General features: G+C 33.2%; 1 protein-coding gene across 2 annotated transcripts in view; it reads left to right on the top strand.

Moving 5' to 3' along the window:
• SNTG1 (syntrophin gamma 1) overlaps positions 1 to 24,875 on the top strand; it is a 786,808-nt gene extending 761,933 nt beyond the window's left edge. For both annotated transcript variants that reach the window (XM_031946419.1, XM_031946418.1), the window contains one exon: positions 22,127 to 24,875. In XM_031946419.1, coding sequence (XP_031802279.1) covers positions 22,127 to 22,291 — 165 coding nt within the window. In that variant the 3' untranslated portion in view covers positions 22,292 to 24,875. The remainder of the gene's footprint in view (positions 1 to 22,126) is intronic.
• The last annotated feature ends 1,859 nt before the right edge of the window (positions 24,876 to 26,734 follow it).

Here is a 26,734-nt window from a genome sequence, read left to right as displayed (position 1 = left end):
GGAAGCCTCTGTTTTGGACATGGGATACTGGGTCTTGTTCTCCCACCCTGTTTTCTCACTCTGCCTCTATACCAACATTGAGCTTTCAGATGCCCTACTTTACCACACTAAAGCATTGAGTGTTCTCTAGAAGTCCCTTGCGGAAGGGACCCTGTCTACCATGTTGGGATCTTGGGGAAGTCTGCATCATGGTCTGGCTAGAAAGGCATTTGTGCCACTGTGGCAAGCGTCTTATGAACTCCTCAAAGGAGCATCTTGGGCAGTCCTAGTATAATCCTTCTGCCACCTCATTAGCATTTTCCTTAGCAATTGCCTTATTAAAACATCTTGTTGGATTTTCCCATTGTTCTTGTGGTAGCAGTCTCACGTCCCACAAAAGTCAGCAAAGGCTCATCCTGGCCCTTGCATTATTTTAATGAAGGCCTCACCTTGTCATTTTATTGTGAATCGAAGCCCACGCTTTGATGGCATTAGCAACAATTTGCTCATATGCTGCTACTGAATAATTAACCTGTGCTGTGACGTCGCATATGGACCTATACCTTATAGTAGGTCAGGTGATCACAGCATGAACAACTTTGACTATTTTGTTGGGCTTGTACCTAAGGAACTCACTATTTCGAAAGCCACATGTAATTTGTCCAGGTTTAGGCACCTTTATAGATTTCCAGTCATCAGGAGTAAAAGATTTCAAAGCCAAATTCTGTAACAGCATCTTAACATAAGCTGATGTAGCCCCATAAATAGAGCAGGCCTTTTAAGATCTTAATGATTTCTATGTTAAAAGGGGCGTATCTTCGACTTTGTTGACCTGAGACATTAGACTGGGAAATTACCTGACAGATAAGTGGCTGAAGCTCCCGGATGTCCACACCCTTTTCTTTGGCCTTCATTAAGCCCTCTTGCAGTCTGCTCATGATTGGTCCTGTCACTGCCCCGCCCCCCCACTGCCCCTCCTCCCTCCATCCCGGAGGTGGATTGGTGGAGGAGAGTCAATCACTTGCTCCTGGGGTGGGGAAGCTGCCTCCTGAGGGGGCAGGTCACCACACCCTTGCTCACTTAAGTCTCCATGCCCTGTGGGGATATGGTCATTAATCTCTTCCTTGTCTTCCTCCTTAATATCAGGCCTCCCTACTTGGCTACTGAGAGCTGGAGCAATGGGTTTTTTCTTTCTTCTAGGGATAGGGTTTCTTAGTGCTAACTGAAATATATTGTATAAATAAAATGCCTAGATGGAAATTGAGTGAGAACCACATTCTCTGAAATGCATGAACATCTCTTGTCCAACCCAGGACCAGTTATCTCGAGAGATCTGCTCCTCCTCTACGAACCAAGGGGAGATGCAGTTTAATATACCCACAAATCTCACTATCTGTTCCCAAGTTATAAGTAACCCATGTATTTCTATCAGCTTATGCATGCTTCTATAGCACCACTCTTGGGTGGGGTTGGGGCGAGGATGGGAGTCTTTAGCTAGCATTTGTCCCATTTTAGCCAAAAAAAAAGATTACTGGTTTAGTTTTTAAGAAAATAAGTTCCTTATTTGTCTATTAACAATACTCATCCAAGTTCCTGGTCACCGGAGACTTCTTCAGTCCTTGGTTCCCACCATTGGGCGCCAAATGTGAAGATCATGTATTTTTAAATCAGCAGGAGTCAGGAATTCAGGTTGGGGAAAATCGTCAGTCTTTATTCTCAGTGAAGAAGGATAGGAGGTGGAAGAGAATCGGCGATAGCAATGTGTGCAGCTGAGTCAAGAAGCTAGCTCAACCAGCAGCCACACAACCAGCATATTGGAGTCTCGAACCCAGCCCTAATCTCTCTGCTTCTCTTCCTGTCTCCCTCTCTGCCTCCACCCACCAAAATCGTCATTTCCTATACAACACATCAGGACTTGCACCGAGAGTGGGCAGGGACCATTCTTTATCCAATCATGTATATTAATAGAGTATAGCCCAATTACTATTTAGCCTCACGTACTTGGGACCTCAGTGCATCAACTCAAACCTCAGCCCATTACAACACAACATATTCCTTTTTTGAAATATATGAGTTTCTTAAATTATAATAATGCCTACAAACAGTTGCCTATTTACTATTGTATTTCAAAAGTTACTTTGTGAGTTGATTTCTTGTGATTCAGAAGTTATTTTCTGATGTAAAAAGCACTCCAATTAATCTTTTTTAATTGTTTTTTTTTCTGGTTATACACGTATATTAACTTTTTTAATATACACTTCTTTATGACTCATGGTGTGTAATATTCTCGACTCTGTTTTTTTTTTTTTTTTTTTTTTTTCCCTTTGGGGGTCTCTGGGAGCAGCCTTCTTTTCTGTTCAGTAATCACCACACAAAGTGCAGGCAGAGATTAAAGTCCAAATCCTTTATTGTCTCTTTCCAAGTCTTGTCTCTTTCCTTGCAGCCCAGTTAGCTTTCTTATAGTACAGATCCTTTATTATCTCCTTCCTGGGGCTGGGCAGCTTTCTGGAGAGCTGTCTGGCCTTGGTTCTGAGAGCTTGAGCTCCCACCTGTCTTCTCTGGCTCCTGAATCTCCCTGACTGAAATCTGGCTGAGGCTGCTAACATATATGCTCTCTTAAAGATGTGAATATTGTAGAACTATAGTAAGTACTAAATACATGTACTGAACTAGAGAATTGTTAAGCACCATTCTAAATTAGATAACTATTGTCTCAATTCCACTGACTTAGCACTTTGTTTCAAATTCTGGCCCATAACGATATTGGGAGAGAAAAAGCAGAATAAAAGGGAAAAACCATGAGAAGGTTAAAAAAAAAAAAAAAAAAAAAAAAAAAAAAAAAAAAAAAAAAAAGAACAGAAAAAAAGTGAACATAGTTGTATTGATTTACATGCAATCTCCACAGTTCTTTTTCTGGAGACTAATGACATTTTCTATCCAAAGTCTGTTGGAATTGCCTTGAATTACTGAACCACAGAGAGAAACCAACTCTTTCGTAGTTGATCATCACACATTCTTACTGTTATTGTGTACAATATATTCCTAGTTCTGCCCTGTTTCACTCAGCATAAGTTTGTGCAAATTTTTCAGGCCTTTTTAAAATCAGCCTGTTCATCTTTTTTTTTTTTTTTTTTTTTTTAATAGAACTATAATAATCCATTATCTTCATATATTACAACTTATTCAGCCATTTCCCAATGAATGGGTATCTACTCAATTTCTAATTCTTTGCTACCATGAAAAGAGCTGCTACAAACATTTTGCATACGTGGCTCCTTTTTCCTCTTTTATGACTTCCTTGGGATACAGACTTAGTAGAGGCATTGCTGGGTCAAAGGATATGCATGGTTTTATAGTCCTTTGGCATAGTGCCAAATTGCTCCACAGAATGATTGGATCATTTTATAACTCCACTAACAATGCATTAGTGTCCCAGTTTTCCCATAATCCCACCAACATTTGCCATTTTAGTCGACCTAAGAAGTGAGAGTTGGTACTTCAGAATTGTTTTAATTTGCATTTCTCTCATCAATAGTGAGTTTTTTTCAATAATTTTTTTTCATAAAACTATACATAAAAAAAACTATTGACTTTAGTTTTGCTATCTGAATATTTCCTTTGACCATTTCTCAATTGGTGAATGACTTGAATTCTTAAAAATTCTTTATAAATTTTAGAAATGAGATCTTTATCAGAAACACTGGTTGTAAAAAAAGATTCCCAGCTTTGGACTTACCATTTAATCTTGTTTTTGTTGCTTTTGTTTGTGCAAAAACCTTTTAATTTATTGTAATTGAAGTTCTCCATTTTACATTTCATAATGTTCTTTAGTTCTTCTTTGGTCATAAATTCCTTCCTGCTCCAAAGATCTGTTAATAAATTATCCCTTGCTCTCCTAATTTATTTATGGTATTAAAAATTATGCCCAAATCAGATATCCATTTTGACCTCATTTTGGTATGGGGTGTGAGATATAGGTCTATGCCAATTTTTGATATATTATTTCTAGTTTAATCAGCATTTTTTGTTAAATAATGAGTTCTTATCACAGAATCTGGGGTGTGGGATTTATGAAATATTAGACTGCTCTAGTTATTGCTATAGTCAAATATTAGATTGCTATAATCATTGCTAAAGTCGTATGCTTGTGACATATATATATATATATATATATATATATATACATATATATATATATATATATATATACCTTTTAGTGATCCACCATTCTACTTGTAAGCCAAAATAAAATGGTTTTGAGGGCTACTACTTTATAATACAGTTTTAGGTCTGGCACTATTAGGTCACCATCCTTTGTATTTTTTTTTCATTAATTATCTTGATATTTTTGACCTTTTGTTCTTCCAGATGAATTTTATTATTTTTTTCCTAGATCTATAAAATAATTTTTGGCAGTTTGATTGGTATGGCACTGAATAAATAGACCGAGTTAGGTAGAATTGTTATTTTTTATATTAGTTTGGAATACCCATGAGCAACTGAGATTTTTCAGTTGTTTAGATCTGATTTTATTGGTGGGAGAAATATTTTGTAATTGTGTTTATATAGTTCCTGGGTTTGTAGACCTCCAAGGATTTTGCTTTGTCTAGTAATATTAAATGGAATTTATCTTTTTATCTCTTGCTGCTGGGCTTTATCAGTAATATGTAGAAATGTTGATGATTTGTGTGAGTTTGTTTTATATACTGTACTTTTCTGAAGCTGTGACTTGTTTTGAGTTGGCTTTTATATGATTTTCTAGGATTCTCTAAGTATATAATCTGCAAAAAATTATAATTTTATTTCTTCCTTTGCTATTGTAATTCTTTTATGTTCTTATTGCTAAAGTCAATATTTCTAGTGGGATATTGAATAATAGCATTGATGATGGGCATCTTTGTTATATCTTTGATCTAATTGGGAATGTGACCAGCTTCTCTCCACTACAAATAATGTTTGCAGTTTTGGATACATACTTTTTATTATTTTAAAGAAAACTCCTTTTATCCCTCTGCTATCTAATGTTTTTATTAGGAATGGGTCCTGTATTTTGTCAAAAAGCTTTTTCTGCATCTATTAAGATTATCATATGACTTCTGTAAATTTTGTTATTGCTATGGTTGATTATGGCAATAGTTTTCCTGATATTGAATCAACCCTGCATTTCTGTTATAAATCTCACCTATTTATATTATTATATATTATGTATATTATATATTATTATTATATATAATATATTAGCATGCTAATAAATTGTTATAATCTTTCATAATATTTTATTTAACGTTTACATTGAAATTTATTTTTAAATAATAGCTTTTTATTTTCAAAACATATGCATGGCTAATTTTCAACATTCACCCTTGCAAAACATAGTGTTCTAAATTTTTTCTCCTTCCCTTCCTTCTACCTCTGCCCTTCAACAGTAAGTAATCCAATATATGTTAAATATGTTTAATTCTTCTATACATATTTTCACAAGAAAAATCAGATCAAAAAGGGGAAAAAAAGGAAACAAAAAGGAAGAAAAATACCAATAAAAAAGTGAAAATACTATGTTGTGTTCTACATTCAGTCACCACAATTCACTTTTTTGGATTCAGATGGCTCTCTCCATCACAAGTCAATTGGAATTGGCCTGAATCACCTCATTGTTGAAAAGACCCACATACATCCGAATGGATCATCACATAATCTTGTTCCTCTGTACAATGTTCTAACTTGGTTCTACTTATTTCATTTAGCATAATTTCATGCATGTCTCTCCAGGTCTTTCTGAAATTATCCTGCTGATTATTTCTTATAAAACAATAATAATTGATAACATTGATATATCATTCACCTATTCCCCAACTGATGGGCATTCACTCACTTTCCATTTCTTTATCACTACAAAAAGGTCTGCTACAAACATTTTTGTACAGGTGAATCCTTTTTCCTTTTTTTATGATTGCTTTGGGATACTACAGTAGAGATACAACTGGATCAAAGCATATTCACAATTTGATATCCCCTTGTGCATAGTTCCAAATTGCTCTCTAGAATGGTTGGATAAGTTAACTAAAACAACAAAGTATCAATGTCCCAGTTTTCCCATATTCCTCCAACATTTATCATTATATTTTCCTGTCATCTTAGCCAATCTGAGAAGTGTGTAGTAATACCTCAGAATTGTCTTAATTTGCATTAGTGATTTAGAACATTTTTTCCATTTGAATACTAATGGTTTTTATTTCTTCATTGTCTGTAGGTAACATTTGACCATTTGTCAATTGGAGAATGGCTTGAAATCTTATACATTTGAGTCAACTCTTTATAGAAATGAGGCTTTTATCAGAACCCTTGCATGTAATTTTTTTCTCCAGTTTATGGCTTCCCTTCTAATCTTATTTGCATTGGTTTTGTCTGTACAAAAATTTTTTAACTTAATATAATCAAAATCATCCATTCTGCATTCCATAATGCACTTTGGTTTTTCTTTGGCCACAAATTCCTTCCTTCTCCACAGATCTGAGAGAGAGATTATCTTTTGTTCTTCTAATTTCCTTATAATATCACTCTTTATGTCTAAATCATGAAGCCATTTTATCTTGGTATAGATTGTTACATGTGGGTCACTGCCTGATTTCTGATATACTAACTTCTAATTTTCCTAGCAATTTTTGTCAAATAGTAAATTCTTATCCCAGAAGCTGGGTTCTTTGGGTTTATGAAGCACTAGATTGCTATAGTCATTGACTATTTATTGTGTCTTGTGAACCTAACCTATTCCATTGATGATCTAGCTCTGTAATTTCTTGGCAATGTGATTGGTATGGCACTGAAAAGTAGTTTAATTAGGTAGAATTGTCATTTTTATTATTTTAGCTTGGCCTACTCATGAACACTTGATATTCTTCCAATTGATTGATCTGATTTTATTTGTGTGGAAAGTTTTTGTAATTGTGTTCATATAATTCCTGACTCCCAAATATTTTATATTATCTATAAATACTCCAAAATATTTTATATTATCTATAGTTATTTTAAATGGAATTGATTTTTTTTTTTATTTCTTGCTACTGGACATTGTTGGTAACATAGAGGAATGCTGTTGATTTATGTGGATTTATTCTGTATTCTGTAAATTTATAAAGTTGTGAATTGTTTCTACTAGTTTTTTTAGTTGATTCTCTAATTCTATCTTCATATCATCTGCATATCATCTGTTTTCTTATTACCTATTTGATTTCCTTTAATTTCTTTTTTTCTTCTTTTATTGCTAAAGCTAACACTTCTACAATATTGAATTGTAATGGCAACCTTGTTTCATCCCTGATCTTATTGAGAATGCTTCTAGTTTATTATGTACATATTACATATGATGCTTGCTAATGGTTTCATATAGATCCTACTGATTATTTTAAGGAAAACTCCATTTACTTGCCCAATTCATTGATATTCTCTTTCTCTATTTTATTCAAGTAAGCATCTAGAGATATAAGAATTTCTCTAAAAACTGCTTTGGCTTCAACCCATAGATTTTATTATGTTTTCTCATGATTGTCATTATCTTGGGTAAAATTATCAATTGTTTCTATGGTTTGTTGTTTAGCCCTCTCATTTTAGAATTAGAGTATTTAGTTTCCAAATAAGCTTTGGTGTATGTTTGATTTTTAGGTTTTTATACATTAATATATTGTCAATTTTTGCGTAGGTTTTATATATCCTGAGGAAAAAGCACATTTCTTTCTGTCTTCATTCAATTTTCTCCAAAGGTCTATCATACTGAACTTTCTAAAATTTTATATGCCTCTTTAACTTCTATCTAGTCTATTTTGTGGTTTGATTTATCTAATTCTGAGAGGGCAAGTTTGAGATGTCTCACTAGTATTGTTTTACTGTGATTCTTCTTGCAGTTTTCTTAACTTCTCTAAGAATTTGGATGTTATATCACTTTTTACATATATGTTTAGTATTGATATTATTTCATTGTCTATGATACCCTTTTAGCAAAATGTCATGTCTTTCCATATCTCTTTTAATTAAATCTATTTTTCTTTTTTGCTTATATTGAGGTCAGGATTGGTACCTTCAGTTGAAGCACAATAAAATTTTTCTGCAGTGTTTTACCTTTACTCTTCATGTATTACTCTGCTTTAAATGTATTTCTTGCAAACAAGGATTTTTATTTTTTTTTTTGTAGGACTCTAGCTTTTAATACAATCTGTTATTTGCTTCCATTTTCTGGGAGCGTTCATCCAAGTCACGTTTACAGTTAAAATTGCTATTTCCTGTTATTTAACTTTGCCCTAGTTATACTTTTCTCTTTGCTTTCCCATTTTCACTCCTCTCCAGTATTTTTCTTTTGACCACCATGTCCTTTAATTAGTCCTTTCCTTTATAGCCCCCCCCTTTCTTATTTTTTTCCCTTTCTACTTCTGTTCTCCCTGCTATTAGCTTTCCTCTTTCCTTTCTCTTTCCCCTCCTACTTTCCTATAGAGTGAGACAAGTTTCTCTATCAAACTAGATATGTCTGATATTATTACTTCATTTTTATTAAATATCTTTTAGCCTAATCTAATGAGATTAAAGTTCACACAATACTCAGATAAATATCAATTGTTATATTTTTGCCTCTTCATGTGATGTAATTTAACCCATTTTACCTCCCTTTTCCTCTTCCTCCAGTACAATTCCTTTTCCATCCCTAATTTTTTTTATATATCATCACAATAAAGTCAAATTATAGCTACATATCCATAACAAAATTACAGTTATCAAGAATTAAACATATCATCTTCCTGTATAGGGATGTAAAATTTTTAATCTTTAAAATTTTTATTTTTCCTTTGTTTTTACATTTTTATGCTTCTCTTGAGTTCTATATTTGAAGATCAAATTTTCTGTTCAGATTGGCTAAGCTGACAGGAAAATATAATGATAAATGTTGGAGAGGATGTGGGAAAATCAAGACACTAATTCATTGTTAGAGGAATTGTGAGTTTATCCAACCATTCTGAAGAACAATTTGGAAATATGCCCGAAGGGCATCAAAAATAAATAAAATTCCCCTATTTTATTGATTGTACATATTTTCCTTGAAAAATAGTGCATAATTTTGCTGCATAGGTATATAGCAAACTGCTTTGCCCTTCTAGGAATATAATATTTTAAGCCTTTTGAGCCTTTAAAATGCTGTTAAGTCTTGGGTAATCCTGATTGTGACTCCTCGATATTTGAATTGTTTATTTCTGGCCGTTTGAAGTATTTTTATCAATTTTATTTTTTAGGGAGTTGTTCTCAGTTTCCATTTCACCAATTCTTTTTTTCAAGGAGTTGTTTTTTTTTTCCCATTATAATATTTTTTAAGGGCTCATTTTCTTCACGTAATTTCTGTTTTTCCTTTTCCAGAGCAATAAATCCCTTTCCCCATTTTTCTTTTAACTTTCTTTTAATAACCTTTTTTAATTCTTCCAAGAGGGTTTTTGAGTTGGAGAGCAACACATATCACTCTATGTGTGAAACTATGAGATTTCATCTGGAGACATTTTGTTTTTAATGTCCTCAGGGTTTGAGGTCTGTTATTCCTTGTCTCTCTAATAGCTATCTATGTTTACAGCTCTTTTTTGCTGCTTTGCTCAGTTTTAAAAGTCGAGGTCTGCCCTTATGGCAAAAAGATAATTGTCAGAAGCTTCCTCTATAGTCAACAGAGGCTTCACGCTGGCCTGAGTCAGTGCCGTCATCTTTCTTTCCAACCTGAGTGGACATGGCTAAGTCCTGCTTGTTATGTTGGGGTTTCAGGGCTCTCTATTTGCTTTCTGTTATTACATTGGAAGTCTCACAGCTAGTATGCTGATCCACTGGCTTCTAAACTAGGATAGAATAGCAAAAACTGATGCATTTTGGTTGACTCTTTCACTGGATTCCACAAGCACATGGAAACCTATCTACTCAGGTTCTCCCTGCACTTTGTACAACTCACCCCATGCCAGATTAAGACAGACTTTTACTAAAATTCTTCCAAATATTTTCTGCTGGAAATATGTTTCACTTCAAATACTTGTAGATTCTTTCATTTCAAAACCCATTAGGGGCTTGATCTGGTGGAAGCCAGGAAGAGCTCAGACAAAGATTTGTCTACTCTTTACTATCTTGGCTTGGTTCCCTGTACCAACATTAATTAAGGATTTTTTTTTTTTTGTAATTTTCTCTGTTTTGGCTTTTTCTGGATTAGCTATCAATACCATATTTGTATCATTAAAGGAATTCAACAGTGCCCCTTCTTTCTCTACTTTTCCAGATAGTTTGCATGATATTGGAATTAATTGTTCTTTAAATGTTTGATACAATTCAGTTGTGAATCTATCTAGACCTGTTGAATTTTTATCTTAGAGAGTTCATGGATGGCATGTTTAATTTTTTTTTCTATAATACGACTATTTCAGTAATTTATTTCCTCTTCTGTTAAGCTAGACAATCTATATTTTTGTAAGTATTCATCCATTTCAATTAGATTGTCAGACTTGCTAGGATACAGTTGAGGAAAATAGCTCTTAATTCTTGCTTTAATTTCTTTTTATTGGTGGTAAATTCATCCTTTTATTTTTTGATATTGGTAATTTGTTTTTTTTTTTTCTTTCTTTCTTACTCAAATTAAACAAAGGTTTATCTATATTGTTGGATTTTTTCATAATATTACCTCTGTGTTATTAACTCAATAGTTTTCTTAATTTAAAGTTTATTAATCTCTCCTTTGATTTTCAGAATTTGTATTTGATATTTAATTGTAGGTTTTTCATTTGTTCTTTTGCTATCTTTTTTAGTGGCATACTTAATTCAATGAACTCTTCTTTCTCTATTTTATTCATGTAACTATTTAGAAAAATAAAATTTCACCTAAGAACTGCTTTGGCTGCATCCCATAGATTTTGATATGTTGGCTCATTATTGTCATTCTTTTGTATGAAATTATGAATTATTTCTATAATTTGTTGTTTGATCCACTTATTATTTAGAATAAGATTATTTAATTTTCCATTAGTTTTTAGTTTATCTTTCCCTGTTGATTTATTGAATATGATTTTTATTGCATTATGGTCTTAAAAAGGAAGAAGTTACTATTTCTACCTTTCTGCATTTGATTGTGATTGTTTTATGCCCTAATACATGGTCAGTTTTTGTGTAAGTGCCATGTACTGCCAAGAAAAAGATTTATTTCTTTCTATTCCTATTCTATTTTCTTTAGAAGTCTATCATATTTAGGTTTCCTAGGATTCCATTAAGCTCCCTAGTTTCTTTCTAGTTTATTTTGTGGTTAGATATGTTTGATTCTGACAAGGAAAGGTTGAATTCCCCAACTAATAGTTTTGCTTTCTATTTCTTCCTGTAACTGGCTCAAAATCTTCTCTATGAATTTGATTGCTCACTTGGTGCATATACATTTAATACAGTTAAATTTTCTCTTCTGGATGTTTTCTAGATTGGCTGTTTTTTAAATGAGATATTTTACAGGGGGCATTGCTCCAAATTCCCTCCAGATCTGAGCCTTAGTTTTGAGCAATAGTCTGTGCTCCACCCTCACCCAAGTGCAACAGACCTTTTCTGCTGATCTTCCAAGTTGTCTTCAGCGGGAAAATTGTTTCATTCCCATCTCTTTGTGGTTCTGAAATTCTAGAATTTGTTTAGTCATTATTTAAAGGTATTTGGAGGAGTTTAGGGGGAGAATGTTGGCTCCACCTTCCAAAGGTTCTTCAAAACATCCATTGCTGCCCTCCTTTCCCCAGTCCTCCTTCTCATACATTTTCCATATCCCATATATTTTCCATAGCCAATATATTTCAATGGATTTGTAAAAAAATCTACATGTGGATAAATTATTAGTGAGTATTTAACTTAAAAAAAAAACTTTTTTTTTAAAGAAGTTGCAAAGCATAAAAGTAAATTAATAAATTGTATACTGTTATGTTAATAATAACATAGCTGTAATATCATATTTGAAGTTTATTTACTTGAAGAGATATGGAACTTTCTATTAGTAGATATTCAAAGCAAACAAGAAAAAGCATCTATTTGCAAAAAAGCTTCTTACCTAGTAGTAGTTATGGAAATTTCACAGTTTAGTTCTACTAAGAATTATTTTCCCTGATATATTATCTAACATAACTTATTATTCTCTCCTTAGTGAAGCTAATTTTTTTGTTACTTAGAATTCAGCATTATAAAAGGAATTGAATGCATTTTCTTTGCTGAAAAAAATGCTCTAACTCTTCCCTTCCTATTACCATAGAAGTGGAACACACTTGTATGTATTTAGAAAGAAAAAATTCCTTATACCAAGAATCATTCACATTTGGAATGGATATAGTTAAAAGATTTCTAGAAGAGATACAAATCTAAACATATGGTATGTAAATACTTACTCTAGGCATTCACTTCATTTGTGAACACCCTTGTACTACTCTGCATTTACTATTGCCCATCTCTCCAAATTCCCAGGCCCTCAGAGAATCTCCAGTCACTGTCTTTTGCAGTGCTTAAACCAATTTTACCAAGCTTACTTCTGTCTGAGATCTTAAGAGATCTCTGGCCATTGTTTCATTCATAAGAACAATGGTTTAGATACATAGTAGCATGCTAGAAAACAGACACATGCAAGCTCAAGGTCTTTTATTCATGTGTTCATAGCTTACCTCTTGATGACCTTCTGCTGACTCCCAAATGATCACCAGGTCAGAGAGGACCTACTTCCTTATCCCATTGCTTAAATAGGATCTATGAGGTCATATTCACAGCCAGTCAGAGAAGGAGACACTTCCCATTGATGATGCAATCTCAATGTGGCCAGAGTTCCCACTCACGAGACGGTCCCTGTTTGCTCATAGCAAATCACATCCGGGGATCTCAGGGTTTCAAAGACTCTATTAACTTCCTGACTGTGGAGTGCATGACTCCTCCTCTTCCTGTGACCCTTACAATGGTAAAAGCAAGATCAGTAGTGATTGTTCAGCAATGTATTTATTAGATTACTACATTTAGGGTCATAACTTCCAGCAATTACTGTTTGTATAATATTGGTCAAATCTGCACTTTACCATTATTTACTTCAACAACTCTCTAATAATTACAAGCTCAAATTGTGTACTTAGTATCTCTGGATGTATATATATATATACATATATGTATATATATATATACATATATCCCCCCCCCCCCCGAGGCTAAGTGACTTGCCCAGGGTCACACAACTAAGAAGTGTACAGTATCTGAGGGCAGATTTGAACTCAGCTCCTCCTGACTTCGGGGCTGATGCTCTATCCACTGTACCACCTAGCTGCTCCTATTTTAGATTTTCAAGGGAAACACAATAGTGTTCCACATCTGTTATATTCACCAATGTTTGAGTTATTTTTTTATTATTTTTGCTTTAAGCTATGTCTACAATTTTTAGATCATTTTCTTTGCAAGGTTGTAACTTTGCAAACCTGGTCTCTGGTAGCTGCAATAAAAATAATCTTTGTAGAAAAGGAAATGAGGGTAGGAGTATTCAATCTCATTTAAAAAGTTTAATAGTGCTCAATAGGCACATTCATCCTTTTAGTCAATAACTATATTTAAGAATGTAATAAAAATATTGTTATTTCTTTCAATTTATCCATTTGTTTCTAATGACCACTGAGCTTTTAGTGTATAGATTATGGAGTTGTTTGAACCTAACTGCTTAATAGACTCTTAGGTATAACTTTTGGCCTAAGGGAGCTTTGAAAAAAAATACTGAGCCTTTAAAGTACCATGATTCAAGAAAGATTTGGAACTTTTGCCTTAATACTTATCTATTAAGTAGTAGAGGAGTTTGAATATACTTCTTACTAGGTAGGTGTATCTCACAGAATGAGTTATGCAGAAGGGTGGAGTCATTATTTTCTTATTATCAAAGGCATGGTGTTCTAATATTAGACTATTAAAAAAACAAGGATAGAGATTTCAATGTGGATAGGGATGAGAGATCCGGACCTGAAATTTAATGTTGAATTAGGACAAACAATTTTTTATAGATTCCCTTTACATGAAATCATTAAAAAATGAAGAGACTTGTTCATGGTAATATAATAAGAGTATAAAAGAAGGAAGACCAGAATAGAGATCTTTACTCAAACAAAATATCTATGAGGTCTAAAATTGTATAAATTGCAGTAAAAAAGCTGAGGAAGAAATTTCTGCTTTATTAAGGCTCTCTCTGATGAAGTTGTCCTCTGACCTTCCTTATGATCTGAGATATCACCTTTCTTTAAAGTCTTAGTTTTAAAGTGCTTGCTACCCAGATAATCCAAAAGAGGTAAAGTAAAACATTTAGTCTTTTTGGTTGGTAGATCTTTATTTTGACATTTCACATATGGTCTTTCATTGGTCCCATGATGGACAATAGGTTGGGAAATAGTTTTTCAGGCAGTTCCTGCAATGTGGAAATAGGGTCATCCATTGTTCAAGTGCTCATAGGATCAGTTGACCAAGTGCCACAGGGCTATGTCTCTAGAGAAGGGATAATAAGGGTGGAGAAACAATCCAAAATAAGTGGGAGCAGGATAGGGTTGGGGTAAAGGGTGAGTGGGGACTTCCCCTGGTTGCTTATCTCATCATATCAGGCTTGGTCATTTGCTCCTTAAGCATTGGTTAAACAAGTGGACTCACAAGGTTGATTAACTATATTACAAAAGACAAGTGCAGCAATAATAATCGTTCTCCCTTTGGAATTAAACTCAACTGAATATTACTAATTGGAAGTAAACCAGGAATTTAAATTAATCATCTCCCACATACCTCTAATGCTTATCCAACACTGATTCTCAAATTTAGATTTTTTATCTTTAAAAAGTAGGAAAGAAACAGTTTGTAGATGATAATTTTTTTGTAGTTTTAAGCAAGATGAAATATAACATAATTGAATTTAAATGTCACTTATAAATGTGTAAGAAGCTATATGATATTGAGAGAAAATATGGCATTTTATACTAAAAATGTAGCCTAATGCAAACTGGATTTGAATCTTGCTGTTTGATACTGTGTAACTGTGGCAAAGTTATTTCTGAAGATTGCTGGTCTCATCTATAAAATAGGGAAGTAATATTTGTGGAACCCATAGGATATCAAAAAGTTGAGCTTAAATAAGATAATTTATGTAAATTATTTTGGAACCTTTAAATCTTCATATAAATTTCAGTTGTCATTAAGTGAAAGGTGTCCTTAACATTACTATAGAAAAGATTCTAAAAAATCACATGTGATTGTATTTTTCAATTTCTTTCCTTCCACTTCCCCTGTCACCTTCCCAGTGAATATTCCCACATGACAAGTTCTCAGAAAGATGGTGATCTGATTTAAAGCAATTCAATTAAAGTTACAGAAAATAAATTTAATTAGTTTTCCACATTTTATTTATTATATTTTGGAGAATTTAAGCCAACTATAATATCTCCATTCAGTCTTCTTTGCTGCAGCTAAAACAGCCTCATTGCCTTGAACATCTCATATAATATAGGTTTCAGATACATGACCAACTTTATCATCCTTATCTGGTCAAGCTTTTTAGATGGATGCTTCATTCATCAATGCCTGTGATTCAAAGACTGATTTCAGATAGCAATCAGTCTGGCATTAATAATTTTTTGAAAGTTTATTGATTTTTTTCAATTAATTGCAAATCACCCTTTAATTCAATTTCAATTTTTTTTCTTTTTTCTTTGGGGGGGTGGGTGATTTGTAAATAAGCACAAATTATTTGTGAATGGACCAGATTCTGAGCAGTAAACAGAATACTAGAAAAAAGCAACTTATTTTTAATAAATTAATATGTATTCACATGTATTAGGTATCTACTCTGGGCTAAGCTGTGAACATACAAAATACAAATAAAGAATGTAATTATCACATGAGAGCCACCTGCCAGTGGCTACTGGAGGTCTAACTCAGACCTGTAGAATGGATCTCTTCGTGTGAGAGGATGATGATAATACAAGGAGATTGAGAGGCAGTTGCATTGTCTGACCTCTCTCCTCTTCTCTCTTGCCTCCAATTTATTTCATTCCCAATGCACAAGGAACATCTGTGAAGGCTGCTTTGTCACTCCTTCAAGTTTATGAATCACAACTGTTGAGGGTCTCAGAGAATTGATCTACCCCTTCACCTAGACATAGTCCTTAACATTATCCCTACTCTCAAGGAACCCTGTGTAAGCAAGCACATATAATACACACACTAACACACACACATGTATATGTGTATTTGTCTATATACATTCATGTATATAAATATAAATGCATGGATAGTTATACCCTTGTGAATATGAATGTATGAATGTATATATGTGCTGTGCATATATATGTGCATGCATGTAATTGTGTATGCAGAGTAAACAGAAAAATAAGAAGTAAATTCAAAAATAAAATATAGTTAGTGAGAGAAGGCATTTTGGAAAGTTTAGGAAAGTCTTCCCATAGAAGATAATAGTTATTTGAATCTTTTTAAATTAAATTTAATTTATTTTATTGAAACTTTTTATATACAAAACATATACATGGGTAATTTTTCAGCATTGACCCTTGTAAAGCATTCTGTTGCAAATTATCCCCTCCTTCCCCCACCCCCTCCTCTAGATGGCAGGTAGACCAATGCATGTTAAATATGTTAAAATAATATGTTAAATTCAATATATGTATACATATTCATACAGTTACCTTGCTGCACACACACACACACACAAAAAATGGATCAAGAAGGAAGAAAAAAAAAAACTGGGAAAGAAAACAAAATGCAAGCAAACAACAACACAAAGAGTTAGAATGCTGTGTTGTGGCCCACACTCAGTTCTCATGGTCCTCTCTCTGAATGTAGATAGCTCTCTTCATCACTCCACAACTGGAATTGATGTGAATCATCTCATTGTTGAAAAGAGCCACATCCATCAGAATTGATCATTGTATAATCTTGTTGTTGCCGTGTATAATGATCTCCTAGTTCTGCTCATTTCACTTAACATAAATTCATGTAAGTCTTTCCAGATCTCTCTGGTCATTTCTAATAGAAAAACAATATTCCATAATATTCATATACCACAATTTATTCAGCCATTCTCCAATTGATGGGCATCCATTTAGTTTTCAGTTTCTTGCCACTACAAAAAGGGCTGCCACAAATATTTTTGCACATGTGGATCCCTTTCCCTCCTTTAAGATCACTTTGGGGTATAAGCCCAGTAGAAACACTGGTAGGTCAAAGGGTATGCATGGTTTGATAACTTTTTGAGCATAGTTCCAAATTGCTTTCCAGATCACTGGAGAGCTAGATCCATTCACAATTCTACCAACAATGTATCAATGTCCCAGTTTTCTCATATCCCCTCCAACATTCATCATTATCTTTTCCTGTCATCTTAGCCAATCTGAGAGGTGTGTAGTGCTCAGTTATCTTAATTTGCATTTCTCTGATCAATAGTGATTTAGAGCCCCTTTTTACATAACTAGAAATGGTTTTAATTTCTGCATCTGAAAATTGTCTGTTCATATCCTTTAATCATTTATCAATTGGAGAATGGTTTGAATTCTTATAAATTTGAGTCAGTTCTCTATATATTTTAGAAATGAGGCCTTTATCAGAACCCTTAAATATAAAACTATTTTCCTAGTTTGTTGCTTCCCTTCTAATCTTGTCCACATTAGTTTTGTTTGTACATAATCAAAATTATCTATTTTGTGATCAATAATGATCTCTAGCTCTTCTTTGGTCACAAATTCCTTTCTCCTCCTCAGATCTGAGAGGGAAACTATACTATGTTCTTTAAATTTCTTTGTAACATCATTCTTCATGTCTAGATCATGAACCCATTTCAATCTTATCTTGGTATATGGTGTTATGTGTAGGTCAATGCCTACTTTCTGCCATACTCCTTTCCAATTTTCCAAGCAGTTTTTTTCAAATAGTAAATTTTTATCCCAAAAGCTGGGATTTTTGCATTTGTCAAACACTAAGTCGTTAAGCAATTGACTATTTTGTTCTGTGAACCTAACTTATTCCACTGATCAACTAGTCTATTTCTTAACCAGCACCAAATGGTTTTGATGACCACTGCTTTATAACATAGTTTAAATCTGGTGTAGCTGTAATGCCAAAGAAACTGAGCAAGACAGAGGTTAGAGACCAATTCAATAGTTTATTAAATGGAGAGAGATGGATCTTGGTCCCAGGGCTAGACAAGACTATCATCTCAAAGAATCCACCCCAGAGTATTGGCACAGCAAGCTTTTTTATAAGATAACAAGAACAATGACATAATGGGGGAGAAGATGGGGATAACCTAATGGTGGGGGAGGCCCCTAGAATGACACAATGGAGGGAGGTTACTGATATCCTAATGACATTTAAAATAGATAAACCTTTATCTTGTCAAACTTTAAGAAGGAATGTCTATAACCTAAAGATATAAAACCTTCATCTCATCAACCATTTAAGAGGGAATGATTATAGCCTGGGGTTTTGGAGCAGAGCAACTGAGGTAGATCTTTATCTCATCAAATATTAAGGGGGAAAGGTTATAACCTGAGGCAGAATAACTAAATAGGACAATTGGAGAAACTGGGTCAGGACATTAAAAGGGAACTTTGGCACAACATAGCTAGGCCATTTTCATTTGCTTTTTTTTTTTTTTTTTTCATTAATTCCCTTGAAATTCTTTACATTTTGTTCTTCCAAATAAATTTTATTGTTATTTTTTTCTAGGTCAGTAAAATAATTTCTTGGGACTTTGATTGATATAGTCCTAAATAAATAGATCAGTATAGATAGTATTGTCATCCTTTGCTTGAATCTTGAAAAAGATTTATTCTATAAAGATGCAGTAGGCAGCATCGCAGTAATGAGGGATGGCCCATGAAAAAGCTCAGAATTGAGAGATTCTGCAATGTTATATCTAAGGAATAGAGAAATTATTTTGGTTTGAGCATCCTGTTATAATAGGAAGCTTGTAGATTTTATTGATGAGAATAACATCTAGGGATCTATGCTTAATATAAATTACTTTGGTAGTCTGGAGGAGAATGGAATTGAATGAAGAGAGATTTCATTCAGGGAAACCAATTGGGATAGGAAATCTGTGCAATAATCTAGGTAAGAAATGAAAAGTGTTTGAATTAAGGTGATGGTTATTTAAGAATGGGAGTCATCTGAATTGATAATCAAACTCTAGTGGGTTGATAAGGTTCCCCAAACAAGAGTGTAAAGATGTTAGCTCAGAGGACAGCCTTGGGGAATACTTCTAAATGCATTTAGGTGGCATGATATGGATTATAAACTACCAAAAGAGACTAAGAAGGAAGAATTACACTGGTAGGAAAAAAAGACTAGAATGTCAACAAAACCTGGAGAAGAGAGATTATCCAGCAAAGACAGAGACCAGTCATGCTAAATGTAGCATAGAATGGACAAGACAATTGAGAAAAGAATTTCCAGGGAGATCACTGATAACTTTGGAAAGAGCAGTTTTACCTGGTAAGGTTGGAAGCCAGAATGCAAAAGATTGGGGGTTAACCAGAGAAAAGAAAGTAGACAGACTATAATGCTCATGCTGAGTGAGATGGAACCCCTGAAGTATCCCTAACTTTATGCAAAATGCTGGGTACTGGGCTATCCAAAGAGAGAGGGAACAAAACAAATGCCATGCTAGGTTGGAGTGATAAGTGGATGGGAGAAAAGAGTTTACAGTTGCAAACAGTGTATTTGTAATCTCTCTTTTTTCTCATTTTAATTGTAGTACTCTGTTTATCTGTGACATCAATGATGCCATTTGATTCCTTTGTAGTTCTATATAGTGCATTGTAAAGCATGCAGAACCTCGAGAGGCAGCCAGCCATTGTGGCTTGTCTTAAGGAGAGAAAGTCTGTTTTCAAGTTCTGCCACTGATATTCAGTCAAGTCACTTAACATCTAAAAGGGCTAGATAATTAAAACTACAAAGTACAGATTAGCTCCTGATGTGCTGCAATTGAAGACAAATCTATACCAGAACTTCCCCACACTGATAAAATTCCAGCTTCATAAAACAAAAACCATGACAAAAGATGTCATAAGGTCTGCTCCAATAATAATGTAAACTGATTTACTGAATGTTAGGTAAGGCAAAATGCTAACCAAAGGCAGATTTGATATAAAAGAAGAAACACTGGATGGAATAGTCAGGAGACAGGGGTCTGAGACTTAGCATTGTCTATGTGAATTTGTGTAAAGCATTTATTTTGTTCTAAATATAGTTTTCACAGAGAAGTAAGGGATTTTAAAATATATGTTCTCTAAGGTCTTTTTTTAGCTCTAAAACTCCATGAAATCTTTAAAAGGTCATAAGATTGAAAGGTAGACAAAATCTAAGACAATCTAGTCCAACCTCAAATTTTGTCAAGAACACTGATCTTGATGATATTATGTGACAAAGTCATCATCATTATAGCCCTTTAGTACTGTAGCTTCCATGTTGGTAGTGTTGCAAAGCTGGATACACATACTATCTCATTTGATTCTGGAAGAAAATATTCTGTCTTGTACTATAGGCACAAGACTACCAAAAGAATTACATTTAATTTAATAGTAATCTAATATCTAAGCATTTTTAACCTAGTGTAAAAGGCTTCCAAAATGACATAGTCTTTCTATACCTTGAGACAGGATTTTCTATAGCATGATCATGTTAAATAATATTTAATGAGAATTTTGAACAAGAAAATCATTATAATATATTAGAATACAGTCTGTGGTAATAACATCCCCCCAAAATTAGACACTATTTCCTTCCTCCCTAGACTATACTCTCAAAGTGTTTTCCAGGAATAAAACAAAGGACCTTTTCTTGATATCAGTATCTTAAATCCTTTCTCAAAAGAGAAAAGTGGGCCATAGAATCAAACAGTTCAGGAAATAAGGAAAAAAAAAAAAAACACAGCCCTTAGCTAGATCTAGAGCTCAATTACTTCCTGGGTGAGGAAGGCATAATCTAAAAGGAACATGAGTTATTCTTTGTTCAAATTTTGGTTATAGCTTACTTTACCTAGAAAGCCCTTTTGTCCTCAGTAATCCACCTTTAAACCTGAAGACTGGAAAGGCCATTTTAGAAAATTAGTCATCAGAAAAACTATCTTTAGCATTTCTAGAGAAATGAAAAAAAATCATTTTACTATGCTTCCACAATTTTCACAACAATCCTCTTAATTACTATTGTTACCTCCATTTTACAATGTTATAAAACTGAGGCTGAGAAAAGTTATGTGTCTTGACCAGAATCATATTACCCAAGTGCCCCAGAAAATGTTTGAGGGTATTCCTCAACCCTAAGCAGAACCCAGGTCTTCTTAACTCTATGACTAGCACTCAATAACTGCTCACATTGAGCTCTCTTTAAGCTAATATATTAACTTCTGTCTTTGAATTGCCCTATAAATGGTGTAGCTTGTCTTGAAACCCAATAGAAAAAGTCTTCCACATAGACGTACACAACAAAAAAAGATTATGATAATGGCAAATTGGAGAAGGTACCATACCCTGGGGCCAAATTACTGGGCTTTGAAGGGAGATCATTTAGTTTCCTTGTTCTCCTTTCTTCCAAAAAGCATTACTTTTGACATTTCAGGGAAAAAGTCTAATTTAATGAAAATGTCATGGGTTTGGGTTCTCTGTACAAGCAGCCTCAGAGTGTGAAAGGGATTGGTGCTCTCTTTAGCACTATTGGTGGACTTATTGCCTCAACCCAACTACTCAGCCTTTCTGACTGTGAAATTTACTCATCCCAAAATAGAATTCACTTTAATAATACTATAACTTGGCGATTTAATACCATATATTGCTCATTAATAAATAAGTAACTTAGGAAACTATAGTCTATACATGTTAATTTTCTTTTCCTCCATTAGTTGAAATAAGCTTGCAGAGCTGCAGAGAATGAAATATAGAATTAGTTTTTTGTTTTTTGTTTTGTTTTTTTTTAAGACTGGTAGAATACATGTAGTTTTTATATCTTAAATATAATCAATCATTGTTCCTGGCTTGATATCCAGATATATTCACTGCTATTGTGAATTTTCTCAAGAATCAGTGGCTGGCTTATTTTCATGTAACCTGGTTTCTGCTTTTCCTTTCAGGAGCTGGAGTTTTCCAATCTGTTTGCTGTTCTCCATTGTATTCATTCCTTCTTTGCTGCCAAAGTAGCTTGTTTGGACCCTTTATATTTAGGCAACCAGGCCTCTGCCTCAGCTTCTACTTCTGCTTCCTCTGCTGCTACTGGCAAAGTAAAATATACAACTTGATACCCAATATTTCATACTGCCACAAATAAACTGTGTACAAATATTCATCACTACAGACCCTGGAAAAACCACAAATTCACTAATCCAAGAGACAAGTTCATACTGCAGTTTTGGCAAAAGAAATGTCCCAATGGATCACAAACTACTCTCAGTTCTGCAAGACATCTGTAAATAACCCTAGCTGAAAACCCAGCAGAGGATCGATATGCTTTTACAGTGATCTATTTGTACCAACCTACCACTTTAAGCAAAAGTAGAGACAAAAGAATTAATAACATGAAGAAACACAAATATGGAATAAAATTTTCAACTGCCCAATAAGAAACTACAAATGGAATGGTCATTTTCTTGTTTCCAGGTTATTTTTTATGACAATGTGCTAGACCCTGAATCTGAACAATATCCCAACTATGTATTATAAGTGACATAAAGCAAGAAAAAGACAGATCCCTATGGCTACAAGGAGACTAGCATGAAAAACATTTGTCTAAATATCTCCTCAAAGAAGAAAGCACTTTAATTCTTATTATAAATTTTTACCTATACCCCTGCTCCATAGTGTATGTAACACTGTCATTCTGTTCTCATTGTTTTATCTTTAGTCCTTTGTAATCCATCTGTAACAGATAATCATGCTGATTCATCACAGACAAAATATGAAATGACTTCTTGGATCACTGCTGTAATAACTTTCCAGACATAGGCCTTAATGCCGATTGAAAATGAAATACACATCATTTTAGTTATATGTAATGTAACTGGATTTGGTATTCATTTTTTCTATCTTTATTGTGGGGAAATTTATTTTTATTCTAATGTACTTTATTGACCTAATTGAAATAGCCTAGTGTCTGTGACCCAATGAAATTTTCATTATTAAAAAGGTTAGAATATATAAGAGAAAACAGGAGAGGGAGTCTTTGTCATTCAGATTTGATTAATCAATCAGGTACTCAGATTTACTTACAAAACAGTCTTATAGCCAGGGATTTGTTAGTTCAATGGCATGGCTACTTTATAATATCACTATTAGAGGAAAATGAAATAAGTAAGCTATGAAGATAGAACAATATTATCTTACAGACATTTCACTCTCTGAAGATTGCATCTTGCTCATAATACAAGAATGTATTGTATATTCTTGATGTTTTGACTCATGGTGAATGTAAAAATGGAGGAGCTGTAAATTTGGAATAGTTAGTGCTTCTACCACTGGTCAGATTTCAAAAACACACTACTTGAATACCCTGGACCATCTTCTTGGTTCTAAGCTATGGCTTTACTGGGAGCATCGTATGAATATTCAAGCCTCACCCCTCATTTTTTTTTTCAAATTAATTTTGCACAAACACACGCTTGTGAATATGACAAAATGTTTACTATGTGTGTGTGACCTAATATTGAAAAAAGATGGAAAATCTTTTCTTTAAAGCAAAGAAGGCTCCCTTAAAAGAGAGTTTAAACCAGAACTCTATTTATAGAGAGTACATGAAATTTACATTCATATTTTATTGTTTCCATTGATTTTATGAATATGAGTAACTAGTGATTATTTTATTTTATTCCTGAATGGTTCTCAAATGTGCTGAATGGCAAACATTTCTAAGGACCAAGAAGAACCAGCAAAGAAAGTAGAATTTTCCACTTTTAAAGCATTTTCTTATAACTCATTTACTGTAGGATATCACTGAATTCAACAGTCAGTTGTTGCTTATTAGGCAATGGTGAGCTTTGCTTTCAATTTTTTGATATTGTTTTTAAACCACTCTGCCTTAGCTCTTTGAAGGTTTGGGTCTAATAATAGTATGTTGAGTGTGTTTGGAATGTATGCCATAATTGACATGCGATCTAAATGTTTTATGTCTTGAAGAATTTAGTTATGAAAATATTTTCTAAGTATGTGGTTATTGTTTCTCATACATATGTAAGGTGTGCAAAATTACCTTTCCAATACATATATGAGGAAGCATACTTTCCAAAGGTTCTAAATGTGAAGCAATCATAATTTAATGAAATTTATTGGAAAATATCTTTTGAGTTATTGATAAAAAGTAACCTTCATGAATAACCCAATTTCAACATGTTATATTTTCTTCTGTAGTTCTATTTTTATTAGTTTTAATTCTGAATGGCTAGAACATTCAAATTACATAGCACATGTTTATGGTGTTCTGCATAGAACAACCATTTGGGAATCAAGCTAGTTAGTCTAATATTATCAGGTAGCTGAATAATGGTTGTTGATTTGAGCTTATCAACCAAAATACTTGCATATACTTTTTTTTTTTGTATATATATTTAGGAGACCAGATCAGTTTACCAGTCACAATTCAATTGAATTATAAATGGTCAGCCGGGAAAATTTTGTGGATTTGATCTGAGGCAGAAGTAATTATTTAATTTCTAAAAGCTGAGATAGAAATATGCTCTATATTTATTAATATCCTTTTTCCATCTGAAAATTCATAATGATATCTTTTAACTAAGGTATATTGGTGATATTTGACATAAAAAAGTAAAAAGTCTTAAATGTCAACATTAATTTTTAACTTTTTTCAAATCATATAAAATTGTGACCTAAAAATTAATTTTCACCAAGACAGAAAGTATTCAAAATCAAATATACAATAGAATGAGAAAATATTTTGTGAGATATTATTTAATCTTCTATTTTAGATTTCAAAGTATCAATGAGTAAGTATAAAATTATTCTGAGAACTACATCTTTTTTTTCTTTTTTCAGGAGTCAGGGTGAGGCAAGAGTACACTGACACAGTTTTTTTGGTTCTAATTATGATGGGATTCAACTAGAAAAAGAAAGCCAAATCTGATATTTTTCATATTCATGTAAATAGGGTCAGATTCTCTATTTGGATAATTCTATAAAAAGCTTTCTCTAACTCTAGAAGCAGTGGGGCTTAAGAAATCTAGATAATGAAGCAGAGAAGTGCTGGAATTCCTATGAGATCTCAAGAAATAATTGTTAAAATGAGTATGAACATTTAAACATAAGAAATTGCCAAATGTTACAAATTGAGGTTTATCTATTTGGTTCATTAAGAAAGCAATGGAGATGATGTTAATAATTCAGATTAAACTTAAGTATATCATATGTGGATGTTTTTGGAGAGCCAGTTGTTAAACATTTACCAGCAAACTAATTTAATGAGTTTCATTATTAACAGAGGCTCTAGGATTTCAATGAGAAACAAGATGTGACACATCAGATGTGTCAGTTAGTAAGACTAGCTAGCCTTGAATCTCTGTGGGTGGCAAAACTGATTCACAGTGACCAGCTCACTTCACTAGAAGCTGTCCTATTCTTGTGCAAATGGCAGAATTGGCATCTTCATGTTCCCAGTTTATCAAAATAGCCAATTTTAGACAAACATAATCATATTGAAGTCTTCATAAATGCAATCTTCATAGGCCCAATTACGGACAACTGGGTAGTATGCATTGTAGGGGTAGAGTAGAAATCCACCAAATATTTAAGCACTGATTCTGACCTATCCCCATTGCCTCAAACTTATGTTGAGTTTTGTAAACATGTGCACTATTATATAGTATGAGAACTGGCCTATGGGGAATAAGGAATCACTATTACAGGAAGCAAAAAATTCCACTGTTGTAATACTATAATTTCAATGTAAAGCACTAGTATATTGGAAAACTAATTTGGAACATCAACATTAACCTTTTTAAATTGTGATTAAAAAGGAAAAAAATGAATGGGCAATTCATTGTGAAACTCACTGGATACTAGATTACTGATTTTTTGCCTAGTCTAGTACTCAAATGAGAAGTGTATAAAAAATGTTATTTGTATCCCATAATATGAAAACTGATGATTAAAAACTACAAAAAATATTCCCTATAAATGCTGACCTATTAATATACATGCATTTCATGCACACATTTTTTTTCCTAATTTAGAATACAAAAAATACCTTGAGCTAAAATTCATAACACTTTCCATATTCTTATTATTGATGTTTTAATAAGTCACAAGGCAAAATTATGTTACATGATTACCATCATTCATATTAGAAAATGTATTTTAATTCCATTCATTGGACAATTAATAATTTCATTTTACTTTTGTTACATAAATGTTAAGTACTATTATTTATTATTGTTTAAAATTTATGAATGAGAATTCTTAGAAATGATGAAATAGTGAGCAGGTAAACAATATTCCCATATAATTTAGATTTAGCTGCATGAAACTTATTTATTACAATCCCTAGAGACATCTACAGTTGTATGTAATACAACACTTGAATAGTAGAACCTTCAGGCACCTAAATATACATTACAAATGTTAACCCCTTCAGTGCCTTGGAGTTTTTTTGCATTATAAAAATACTTTTAAGTCCTCCTCTTTGTACAATAGTGTACATACTTCAGATCTAAAAGGGACATTTTGAAGCATTATCTAGC

The sequence above is a fragment of the Sarcophilus harrisii genome, chromosome 1 (genome assembly GCF_902635505.1).
Source record: "Sarcophilus harrisii chromosome 1, mSarHar1.11, whole genome shotgun sequence".
Lineage (NCBI taxonomy): Eukaryota > Metazoa > Chordata > Mammalia > Dasyuromorphia > Dasyuridae > Sarcophilus > Sarcophilus harrisii.
The sequence above is the reverse complement of the archived record's forward strand: the minus strand, read 5'-3'. Positions and strand labels throughout refer to the sequence as shown.